Source organism: Mustela nivalis (genome assembly GCF_964662115.1).
Source record: "Mustela nivalis genome assembly, chromosome: 19".
Lineage (NCBI taxonomy): Eukaryota > Metazoa > Chordata > Mammalia > Carnivora > Mustelidae > Mustela > Mustela nivalis.
Genome location: NC_139038.1, coordinates 23,355,499 through 23,367,961, shown reverse-complemented (window position 1 = coordinate 23,367,961; position 12,463 = coordinate 23,355,499). Strand labels below are relative to the sequence as shown.

The 12,463-nt window shown below is 40.5% G+C and overlaps 2 protein-coding genes across 7 annotated transcripts in view; both read left to right on the top strand.

Annotated features, from left to right (window-relative positions):
• Window positions 1-1,222, top strand: part of LOC309854547 (phospholipid-transporting ATPase ABCA3-like) — a 123,338-nt gene extending 122,116 nt beyond the window's left edge. The window contains exons 31-32 of the mRNA XM_082713824.1: window positions 243-357; window positions 1,034-1,222. Of these exons, the coding sequence (XP_082569950.1) occupies window positions 243-357; window positions 1,034-1,056 (138 nt within the window). The 3' untranslated portion in view covers window positions 1,057-1,222. The remainder of the gene's footprint in view (window positions 1-242; window positions 358-1,033) is intronic.
• LOC309854548 (phospholipid-transporting ATPase ABCA3-like) overlaps window positions 1-12,463 on the top strand; it is a 294,363-nt gene that overhangs the window by 122,183 nt on the left and 159,717 nt on the right. For 5 of the 6 annotated variants that reach the window (XM_082713826.1, XM_082713828.1, XM_082713825.1 and 2 more), the window contains exons 2-4: window positions 3,430-3,460; window positions 10,703-10,815; window positions 11,372-11,624. In XM_082713826.1, coding sequence (XP_082569952.1) covers window positions 10,756-10,815; window positions 11,372-11,624 — 313 coding nt within the window. In that variant the 5' untranslated portion in view covers window positions 3,430-3,460; window positions 10,703-10,755. The remainder of the gene's footprint in view (window positions 1-3,429; window positions 3,461-10,702; window positions 10,816-11,371; window positions 11,625-12,463) is intronic. The other variant, XM_082713827.1, reaches the window with a different exon arrangement.

The window sequence follows — 12,463 nt, the reverse complement described above, 5'->3', positions numbered from 1 at the left end:
AGTTTAATTGATTTGTTCCTTAAATCCCATTGTTAGTCTATGTCCATTAAGAGAATGGGGACAGAACTGCTTCCTTGGAGATTCTCAATTATGTTTTCTACATTTTCTTGTCTCCCCCTTTTGTCCTCCAACATTAACTTGACAGGACTTGGAGGAAGTGCGGGAGAGGCTTATCTGGGTTGGGCACTGGAAGGGAGGACTATAATGGTAACTGCGCTTTTTTATTGCTGTTGTTACTAAAGGTGTTTGGTATTTTGGAGGATGCTAAAGAACAATTCAATTTAGAAGACTATTCCATCAGTCAGATAACACTGGAACAAATCTTCCTGGCCTTTGCTAGCCCGGAGAACACAGAAGGTGATTATAAAGAAAAGGTACCATGAGATTCACTCCCAACCAGTGACACTTAGGTCTTTCTCAGACTCTCCATCTACACATGGACACACAGACGGGCATCACTATGTGTGGGCATATCTTGATAGAAGTATATTTACATAATAAAGACTCCCTTTCCCCCGAAGAACATATGTCACTCTTCTGTAGATTTACATGAGTGGCCTGTGCATACAGCACATCCAAATCTAAAGACATTTGTCGAAATTCCTGTTCATTTTCCTAGCAATATAAAAGAGCATCATTAATCAGGGTAGGGAAAGGACCTATTCCTGAGCATTCTGAATGTTTAAACAGAAACATTTAGAAATGGCGGTGCTGTCAGATGGGACAGCTTGAAAAGCACGAGGATGATGGGTCAGTACTCGAGTTATGGCTAAGAGGAGCATTAAGCCTGTATCCGATCATCTTTCCCATGACTGCACACATAATTTTATACCAAAAAGGATCTAATTAAAATCAATATCAAAGTTTAAGGGGTAGGATAAGTTGGGTTTTTATTTCCAAAACTCAAACCAAGATTTTTCATTTGTAAGAGAATCTTTGTACCAAGACATTTAGTGTGCCAAGAACAGAAAGCAAAACAGTGCTCTAAAAACAGTGTGTTTTCTTCCCTATTCTCATCCCACTTCTGATTAAGAGGGAAAGAAGAAGAAGAAATGAAGAGGGAGAAGAAGAAATGAGAGGGAGACAGAGAGCTCTTCCTCAAATCTTGTTTGGGCACATGGAGTCCCCCCATAAGCCACATGAGAACTCTCATCACGCTCAAGATTCCTGGGCAGATGAGCAGATGAGTAGGGATGACTGTTGTCCAGTTGCAAGACAGAAGGAGTCCATGAAGCTACTCTATTTTGAGATGGTTTGTTTAAGGTTTCTAGATTCTCATTTGGATTTTGTGAGTAATAAAATAATACCCAGAAGCTATTCTGTGTTTTATTGTTTTTAGGTATAACTCTTTATGGGTTCCACTCCCATACATGCCATACATTACCAGTGATTTCAGTAATTGCAAACTTTGTTTACAAGGCTTGCCACCTTTAAAAGGGGAGAGAGAACTCATTTGATTAAGTTATTACTTGCATCTGGTCTCACAGCTGGGATCAATAATGACTCTTTTTAATACTCCTTTAATGTGGTACTCTCTTTCACTGTCCCTCCCTATCTTACAATCCACCTCTTATCTTCCAGCAAGAAACAAACAAAAAATTGTAGGCCTGTTCCTCTACTAAGCACTTTGCATGCATTGCATCATTTAATCCTACTACAAACCTCTGAAGTAGTGCAGCTATTACTATCCTCACTGTACATGGGAGACACAGAGGGGTGAAGGATTCAGCCAGGGTCACCCAGCAAGCAAGCAGGAATATCTCTTAAGAGCTTGGAAACCACACAGCAATTTGAACAGGGAGTTCTCTTTCTCTATACCTCCTTATAGCTACTTCAGAGGTTTGTAGTAGGATTAAATGATGCAGTGCTTCCAAAGTGCTTAGTAGAATTCCAAAAACAGTGAAGAATACACTATGGCCAGGCGCCTGGGTGGCTCAGTGGGTTAAAGCCTCTGCCTTCCTTTAGGGTCATGGTCCCAGGGTCTTGGGATCCAGCCCCGCATCTGGCTCTCTGCTCAGCGGGAAGCCAGCTCTCTCTGCCTGCTTGTGATCTGTGTCAAATAAATAAATTCTTAAACAAAAAAGAAAAAAAAAAAGAATACACTATGGCTGAGGGAAAATACTCAAGGAAGAAACAAACTCGGAAGAAGACTCCTCCCTAAGGCTGGGATGCAGACCTTCTTGGAAAAGGTAAAGTTGGTGGGAAGTTCCTTGGCCTTGGGTTCAAAGCTTTTCCACACCTGCAGAGCAAGCAGGAAGTGCCCCCATGGGGCACAGGCTGCCTAGGCCGGCCAACAGGAAACTGGCTGGACCTAGCAAGCAGGGAACTTTTCTGTGGTTGTTGACGGGCTGGTAGTAGGAAGGGGCACCTGCGAGAGTCACTGAGTATCCACTGTTAATGAGGGTGGGCCTGTAGGGTGAATGCTGCGAAATGTCCTCCACACCTGCTGCTGACAGCAGCAAGGTGATAGCAAGAATCAGAGAAAACACCTGAACCTGGAACAGCAGCCCTTGGTCCTGCAGGGTCCCTCCAGCACCCGCTCCCAACAAAGCTTAACCTGATCCTTCAAGAGCCCAGCCCCATTTAGCGCTGAGGCCAGAACCCAATACCTGTTCAGAACCTGGGCTTCCAACCATCAAGCTACAGTGGAGATGCCTGTTGGCGGGGAGGATGCGCCAAGAGAAGCGGCCATCAACGCCTTGTTGCAGCATGAGAAAGGTGGGGGGCTGAGGCCCACTGAGTGGCTGGTGGGTCAGGGCAGGGCACGCAGAGGACGCAGTGGGGAGCGGGGGGGTCTCCACGCGCGGAGCGTCCACGGGCAAAGGCGGCGCATGCCACCCGGGCGAGGCGAGTGGCGACGTGCCTCAGTTCGGGTCGCTCCGCATCTGGGCTTTGCGGGCCCCAGTGCCAGCACCTCCGCAAGTTTTCTGTTGATGCCCACAACCTTGGAGGGCGGCGGCCACTGATCTCCTCCCACTTTATCCTCCCATCTCCTCCTGCCTCCGGCTACTGGGTGACCATGACACATGAGGGAGAAGGGAGTCCGCGACAGAGGGAAGGATGGTTGGGTCCTCCAGTGGGGTGCAGAGGCGAAGCGCCTGGGAGCAAGCGAAAGGGCCCGAGGTAGGGCCCTCATGGGCCTGGGGCAGCGTCCGAAGTGAGAGTTTAGTGAGGCCTCGCGCTCTGAGGGGTCCCGGGGAGGGTCCGGGTGCGCACGTGGGAGAGGGAGACCGGCTGGAAAGGCGGTGAAGCCCGAGTGCGCAAGGGCTGCAGGGAGTCAGGGGCGGGGTGGGGACTGGGCAAGTGCGCGCATGCGCGAGGAAGGCGGCGGGACACGCTCAAGCAGCCCGTGGCAGGGCGGTTGGGGCAGGCGTTGTGAGGAGGCTCGGCGGCGCCGGTGACCCGAGTCCCTCTCAGGTGGAGGTGGAGGTGTGGCCTTGGCGGTTTCGAGCCCTGACGGGTGAGTGTGGGACCTGCCTACCCCTCTGTCTTCTCCCCAGATTCCCTCGGGGAGGCGGAAGGTGCTCCTGGGACTGCCCCTGGAGGCCGACCTGGCGACCCCACTCTGAGGGCAGGGCCCGAAAGTGTGGCAACACCCCAAACCCCCCAAATACACTGGAACCTTCCACAACCCTCTGGACTCCCCTCCGAAATGATCCCCAAATCCCCTTGCGTGTAGTATACATAATATTTATACATAATATTACCTTATACCTCACTGTCGAATGTCAGGGGCCGCCACACCCAGTGCCGACCCTCCACCCCGTTTTGCTTTTCCCTCCCTGGACCTCACTCCCATCCTTTCCCTCTCCAGGTCCCCCTGCATTGGAGAATGCACCCAGGGCTCCCCAGGGGGGGAGAAAGTGTCCTTCCCCCTCAAAAACACCAAAACAAGCACAGGAAGTGAAAGCCACTTCTCTGGACCCCGAAACACACAGAGAAGCTAACCAGAGCAAATTAAACAAAATTTGCATTTTGGCTGTGCCAAGTATTTGAAAGCCAGGGCTCTGGAGGCACATGTTGTGGGTCTAGCTAGGCCTGGGGAATCCCAATTTATTTGCTGTGTGTCCAGTCAGCTGGAGCTGCTGTAACAGAGTACTGCAGGCTGGGTGACTTGAACACAACCAGTGTACTACTGACAGTTCTGGAAACTGGGAAGTGTGTGATCAACGCTCCACGCAGATTCAGTGTGTGGTGAGAGCCTGCTTTCTGGTTCAGACAGGCATCTTCTCACTGTGTCCTTCACATGGCGGAGGGAGCAAGGGAGCTCTCAGGCTGTGTCATAAGGGCACTAATGCCATTCATCAGGGCTCCATCCTCATGACCTAATCACACGCCACGTGTTCCTCATGGTGATACCATCACACTGGGGTTAGGATTTCAACATACCAATTTGGGGAGAAGAGGAAGACACAGACATTCAGATTATAGCAATGACCTAATAATGTAAATTAGGTATCATTGTCTAAAAGAAACTGGATACCACTTGTACCCATCTCTGAGGGTAATTTGAATATTTCAACTGATAGAACCTAGTAAATGTTCCGGACGTAGAGGAAGCTCAAGTGTCTTAGTTCTCCTCTGCCAAAGTGGAAATGGCATTGAACTAAGGTTGACCAGTAGAACACATTGAGTAAGTTCCTGAAGTTTGTTCCTGTGGTTCTCTGTGATTAGGCCATGTGTGTTTTCGATTGGTGCCTGTTAGAAGCTAGCTCCTACACTCCTATAGAGACTGGAAAGGGGTGCTGTCTTCCGTCAGGATTACATTTCAAAGGATGACTCCCAGGTCCTTCAGAGAGTGAGTTTGGGGTGGTGAAACAGGTAAGAGGCTCGTTAAAAGAGTTGCATATGTTTTAGACAGAGAAAGGATGTATAATTAAAGGTTTTCTAAAGGAGATACCCAGAGAAAAGGGTGATCAGGACTTACAGCCAGGGAGAGTCTTATATATGGTATTAGTCCAGCTCAGAGGAACATCCAAGCCATCTTGGTCACCTCCTTTTATGCAAAGTAGGCAGAAGATTTAAAAGGAAAGATACTTTTGTTTTAGCAGAATTAAGAAAGCTGTTGTGTTTCATTCAGAACAGCTCAGTGCTTTTTAGAAAAGAAAATGAAGTATAGTGAGTATATGTCTCATTCTAAGAATTTAGGACTATAAGGAATATAATGGCTTAATTTTCAGTAACTCCATTTAATTGTTTTTTTAGAGACCACACATCAGTAGGTTGCCTTAAAACTTACACACCAGCTTCATGTGCCTTCACCTTCCTTCTCTTCTCCTTCCCACTCCAGGGTTGCATCCAAGTTTGGGGTGGACAGGAGTGGGTGTGCATTTAGTATTTAAGGCCAGATTATTATAGATGAACTGGTTCCTAGCCTGGCTCTTGTGGAGTCAGACTTCCTCTGCCTGAAGATTCTCCCAGATCTGTTCCTCGGGATAGTAAAGAAGGTGGGATGACAGGGTATTAAGAAGCTTTGCTTTTCCTCTTTGTGCATAATTTCAAATCATTTGTGTTACCCTAGAAAGGGTAATTGGAAAGAACTAGATTTTGTCCTTTTAGGCTTAGGTGTTCCTCTCTCTTTTTGAGACCAGAAAAAAAAATTTTTTTGAATGGGGGATGGGACACTAAAATTGTATGAAGTTGGAAACTTACAGTTAATATTTTGAAATATTATCCACTATAAGAGCAAGAGAAAGAAGTTCTTGGGCCAATCAGTACATCGGGTAGTTCTTCACAGATTTATAACGCCCAACATTTGAAGAAACGATTAGAAAAATGGTACATGTGCATTGTAGAGAACTCAAGTCTTACATAACAAATTCTAGAATGTGTTAATCTATATTTCACTCTTGAGAGACAAATAATGTCAACAAATTAGAATATATTCTGCCATTTTTCTTCTCTCTACATAATATATATGTATATCTTTACAAAAAAGTATTTATATCAAATAGAAAGTTTTTCATCTTTTCCCCCTTCACAATATATTATCCTCCCATGAAAACACAGTTTTTATCCTCCTCTTTGAAACAGATAAATAGGATTTTACTGAAGGGATTGCTATTATTTATGTAATCATTCTATCTGTGTACATTTTATCTTACTAATTCCAGTGTTCTGGTGAATTATGACCTTTTTGTATGAATCTTTGTTTTGCTTTAAACCCCTTTATTGTTAATGTAGCAGACACCTACTAAGTGTCTTATCTACCACTGAGGGGAAATACTTACCCTTATGTGAAGCCCTACCTTTTAATGAAAAATTCAAGAATGGCATAATTGCACAGTTAGAAGACTGTATGAATTATAAATTGATGTTATGCCATTGTCATGTAAACAAAACACCTGCCATGCCATTTTGAATAAGGTTAGTCTTGTATTAATTGAGGTGTTCAGGATTGCAGTCTTTAAATAAATAATGGGCAATGCACTAGGCTTCATGTTGTTTGGGACCCAAAGGAAAATGACACTAGCCCTACTATAGGGCTGTCAAAGGTGTCTTGTCACAATCTTAATGCTGAAGATTGTTTTTTAGCCTCCGCGCTTAGTATATAGGAGCTGTAATGATATTAAAATTTTTTTCACTTGAAGTATAATTTACATAATATGGAATGCCCAGGTTTTGAGTGACAGTTTGATCAGTTTTGAAAAAGGTATACCTCTGTGAAGACACAGACCATTTGTATCTCAACAGAGAATATCCTCCTGCCCCTTTGTTTTCAACCACCACTCACTCTGGACACCCTAACCCTTGATAGGATTTTGCCTCTTCCAGGTATTCCATATGAATGCAGTCATGTGGGATGTACGTTTTGTGCCTGGCTCTTTCTTCTTATTCCCTTTCTCACATCCTCCCATACTTAGAGTACTGCTCTGTTTTATGTCTCTGTAATTTTGTATGACTTGTATTCTAGATAGGAGATCTTTATCAGATACATGTATTATAAACATTTTCTTTTTCTGGCTTGCCTTTTAGTTTTCTTAGCAGTGTCTTTTGAACAATAAAAGTTTATTTATTTTTATTTTTTTTTATTACTTACATCCAGTTTATTTTTCTTTTGTGTCCTAAGTCAGAAATCTTCACATACCAGATTTTGAGGATTTTCTCCTGTTTTCTTTTTAAAGCTTTAATTTTTAGGCTTTTAATATAGATCTGTGATATATTTTGGATTCATTTTTATGTGTGGTATGAGGTAAGATCAGTGCTCATTTTTTTTTCCCATACACATACCCAGTTGTCCTAGCACCATTTTTTGAAGTCTTTTCTTTACCTGTTGAATTTCCTTGGTAATTTGTAGAAAATATTTGACCACAGTTATGTGGATCATTAATATCTGATTGTATTTCTGGACCCTTATCTGTGTTGTTGGTCTGTTTCTGTCTCTTCACCAATACCACACTATTTTTTTTTTCTATTTTTTGGTGCTTATTTCGCCCTTCCATTTTAGAGAGATTAGCCCTTTGCCTATAAGTTGCTAGTTTTCTCAGTTTGTCATTTGTTTCTTTAATTTACTCATGTTAACCGCACAAAATGTACTTTTTAAACATTTTATGAAACTTGTATTGCTAGTGGATTTTACTTCGTGGAGTCTTTTCCCACTCCCACGTTTTATCTGTTTCCAAATGACCATTTATTCCAGCAACATTTTTTAAAAAAACTACATCTTTTACCCAGTGAATTCAATGTTACCTACAACATATCCTGAGTTTCTGTATGTACTTTGGTTTATTTCCAGACTTTGTATTTTGTTCGATTTCTCTGGCTTACGATTAATGTACTAGTACCACTTTTTTTTTTTTTTTTTTAAACTAGGCTCCACAGGAGCCCAGTGCAGGGCTTGACCTTGAGATCAAGACCTGAGCTGAGATCAAGCATCAGATGCTTAACCACCTGTGCTACCCGGTTGCCCCTACCACTCATTTTTTTTTTAAGATTATTTATTTATTTATTTGACAGAGAAATCACAAGAAGGCAGACGTAGGCAGAGAGACAGGCAGATAGAGAGGGAGAAGCAGGCTCCCTGCTGAGCAGAGTGCCTGATGTGGGGCTCCATCCCAGGACCCTGGGATCATGACCTGAGCCGAAGGCAGAGGCTTAACCTACTGAGCTACCTAGGCATCCCAGCTATCACCCATTTTTAAGTGTAGAGACTTTATAGTATGTTTTAGCATCTGGTAGAGCTAAAGTTCACCTCATTAATCTTATTTTTCAGTATTTTCCTAGCTGTTCTTTATTACCTTTCCAAATAACTTTAGAATGAAAGGATACTTACTGGTTATTATTTTCATTGGGATAACATTAAATATATGTGGACTTTGGAGAAAAATGACATATTTATGATTTTGGATCATCCTCTTGAAAAACAAGGAATATTTTTCTAACTGTTCAAATCTGTTTCTGAGTTTTACAAGAGGGCTTTATTTATTTTTAAAGACTTTATTTATTTATTTGAGAGAGAGACAGAGAGAGAGCAGAGCATAGAGGGAGAGTGAGAGGGAGCAGCAGGCTCCCCACTGGACAGACAGACTGACATGGGGCTCAGTCCCAGGACCTGAGATTGTGTCCTGAGCTGAAGGCAGATGCTTAACTGAATAAGTCACCCAGACACCCCTATAGGAGGCCTTTAAAGTTTTCTTCATATAAACCTGCAGCATTTTTTATTACATTTATTTATAAGATTTTTGTCTTTTTGTTGCCATTATAAACTAGAGTATTCTCTTTATGTCTTGTAATGAGTTTTTTGTTTATAAGTTCTGTGTATATGAAAGTTACTGGTTTTTATGTTATATATGTCACTATAAATAAGTAAAGTTTTATATCCTATGAAAATTCAAAAGATTGAATTTTTTTTTTAATTTAAGTTTTAGTTAACATACAATGTAAAATTGGTCTCAGGAGTAGAATTCAGTGAATCATCGCTTTTATACAACACCCAGTGATCATCACAAGTGTACTCTTTAATACCCATCACCCTTCTAGCCCATTCCCACCTACCAACCCTTAGTTTGTTCTCTATCTTTAAGAGTCCCTTATGGTTTATCCCCCCCCCCTCCACTGTCTACTTCCCATATGTTCATCTGTTTTCTTTCTCTGACTGACTTATTTCACTTAGCATAATACTTTGGAGTTCCATCCACATCATTATAAATGGCAAGATTTCATTCTTTTTGATGACCGAATAATATTCCATTGTATATTTATACCATATCTTCTTTATCCATTCTTCAGTTGATGGACATGTGGACTCTCTCCATCACTTGGCTATTATTGATAATGCTGCTATAAAGATCAGGGTGCATGTATACCTTCAAATCTTTATTTTTCTGTCCTTAAGAAGATTAAATTTTTTATTTTTCACATTGGTTTTCTTGGGTCAAGCAATTATATCTGCAGGTAGAGATAGTTTTACTCTTGTTTTGTCTGATTTCATTGTCTAAAATCCTAATACATTGTTAACCTGTAGTGGGAATAGTAGCCATCATTATTTTTTCTAAAGTGGGGTATATACATTTTACTGTATTAGGACATATTCATGAATTCCTATTAGTTTTTAAGTGATTTTAATCAGGAACAGAAGTTCAATTTTGTCAGAGGCCTTTTTAAGAAGGTAATTATAAGGTCTTTTTAAGAAGGTAATTATAAGACTTTTCCATGTGAGATATATTAACATTGTGAGTTCCACAATAGATTTTCTAATAGTGAGCCATCTTTTTTTTCCTGGAATAATGCCACTTGCTTATAGTATAATTTTTTTAATACTTGGATTATATTTGGTAGTATTTAGAATATCTCATTGATATGTAAGTGGAATTATGTTGTTTCTTTTGGGGGAGTTGGGTTTGCTTCCTAAAAATAACTTGATTGTTTCACTTCTATGCTCTTGAAAGCTTAAGTAGTGTTGGAATTATCTGATTATCAAAGGTTTGACAGAATTTCCCTATGCTTTGATGGAGCACTTCTTAGATAATCTTTCTGTTTCTTCACTGAAAATTCATATATTTTATATCTCCATGAGGATAATTTTGGTATAAAAATTGAGGTTCCAGATGACTGTATAAGCTTCTTTCTGTGAGATATCATTGAGCTCTGGCAAGGACAAAGGAGTGCATAAGAATTGTGGTCTCCCTGCTTACATTCCCTAGGTCCACGTACTTAGCCTCTAAGTGTGTGAAACCTTATGTCTGTCCCTCAGATTGAAACTCTAGACTAAGTAAATAGGCCTGTTTCACAGGAAAACTGAGCTTGTTTTGCAGTCTCCTGTCAATGCAGTGCCCTGGCAATGGTGGTCTGCCAAGAATTATCTTTCCACTTGTTACAGTCCCATGAATTTAGATTTTTTTGGTATTACAAGTATTTATATTAGTGTATTCATGGATATTTTCCTTATTGCATGTACGTATGTGTTTTATTTGGCTAAATATATCATTGTGAGACCATTCACGCCATCATTCTGTGAAAGAATTAGGATTCAGCCCTCATACCTTCAGGCATATAACCATTTGGAGAAATGGAACCACATCTTATATTTTAAATGTATTAGAAGTTCATTAGATACCAAGTAAACAAATATAAAAATGAAAACAGGTGGACTTTCTTTATTTCCAATATGTAGTTATTCCTGCTATCAATATTTGAGGCCGATTAAGAAGAACATTAGGAGAAAGAAGTAATTCTGTTATTTGCTTGATGTTCACATTATTAGGTGACTTAATATTATAAAACCTTTCCTCTACCCCTGGAGGTGAATTGTAGAGAATGGATTTGTTGACATTCAACCAATTTGCAGTGCTCCTCTGGAAAAATTTTACCTTAAAGGTGGGTAAAGGCTCTGTAAAATGTTCATAAATGGCCATTTGTTGCAGTTCAGGGTTGTGTGTGTATGTGTGTATACATACTTTTGAAAAAGCCAGTTCCAGAGCTCTAAGGTAGCTCTTCCAAATGTATAAAACTGAGTTAATCAGTAGAATAGTATGGCCTATAAGGAAGTTGGGAACAGGGGGCGCCTGGGTGGCTCAGTGGGTTAAACCTCTGCCTTCGGCTCAGGTCATGATCTCAGGGTCCTGGGATTGAGCCCTGCATTGAGGGGTTGGGTAGTCTCTGCTCAGTGGGGAGCCTGCTTCCCTCTCCCCCTCTGCCTGCCTCTCTGTCTACTTGTGATTTCTCTGTCAAATAAATAAAATCTTTATTAAAAAAAAAAAAAAGAAAGAAAGAAAGTTGGGAGGGATGGAGGTGAAGGTGCAACAAGACAGTCTGGAAAGTACTTGGCTGTTCCAGAGTAAAACCATCAGGAGTTTAATATCATAGAACTATTCATTTGCATTGAATGTGTGTCCTTAAATTAATTAACACCATCTTTTTGTTTCTCTTCTAGAGGAGGCAGTTCTTTACTTTAACATTGGAAATCTTAACAGCACTGGTGTTCCCAGTGATGATTTTGGTATTCCGTACACACATTGCTATAAAAGTTGTTGGACCTTATAGTTATACTCCTCTGCCCGTCAATTCTTTGCCTTCTTTCCTCAAAAATCCTGAAGAATGGGAATTGACTTATGTGCCTTCTAATATTGATGTGATACAGGAGATCATTGAGAATGTAAAGAGGAATCTGAACACCAGTATAAAAGGTTAGAAATTAAGGTTTTCTGTAACACTTACAAAATTGTTTTTTAGTGGAGATAAAGCAGTGTTTTTAAAAAAAGAATAAAATTAAAGGAGTCACAATTTTCAATTTTAATTTCCCAATTTTAAATTCCCAGTTTTGAAACTTGCAATGTAACTATAAAGATAGTGTGGTATTGGTGGAGGGATAGACACATAGATAAATGAAACAATATAGGCATACCACAGGTTCAGTTTCAGACCACTGTAGTAAAGCTAGTCAAATGAATTTTTTCATTTCCCAGTGCATATAAAAGTTATGTTTTCACTATACTAAGTCTGTTAAGTATGCAGTCACATTATGTCTAAAAAAGCAACTCATACCTGAACTTAAAAATCCTTTATTGCTAAAAAATACTACCATCTGAGCTTTCATTAAGTCATAGTCACTGATCACATATCACCATACAAATATAATAATGATGAAAAAGTTTGAAATATTGCAAGAATTACCAAAATGTGACATATAGATGAAATGAGTTAATGCTATTGGAAAATGGTATCACTAGACTTGCTTGACTCAGAGTTGCCACAGACCTTCAATTTTTAAAAAACACAGTATCTGCAAAGTGCAATAAAACAAGTTATACCCGTAGAGAATACAGAGATAGAACTACACAAATATGCCAAAATACTGTTTACAATAGTGGAAGGGTAAGTTTTTCAACAAATAATGCTAAACAATTATACATCAGTAGCCAAAACAATGAAACCTCACATCAAAATGGATCACAGGTCTAAAAGAATCTACATCACAGATCTAAAAAAATACATCAAAATGGATCACAGATATAAAAGTAAACTG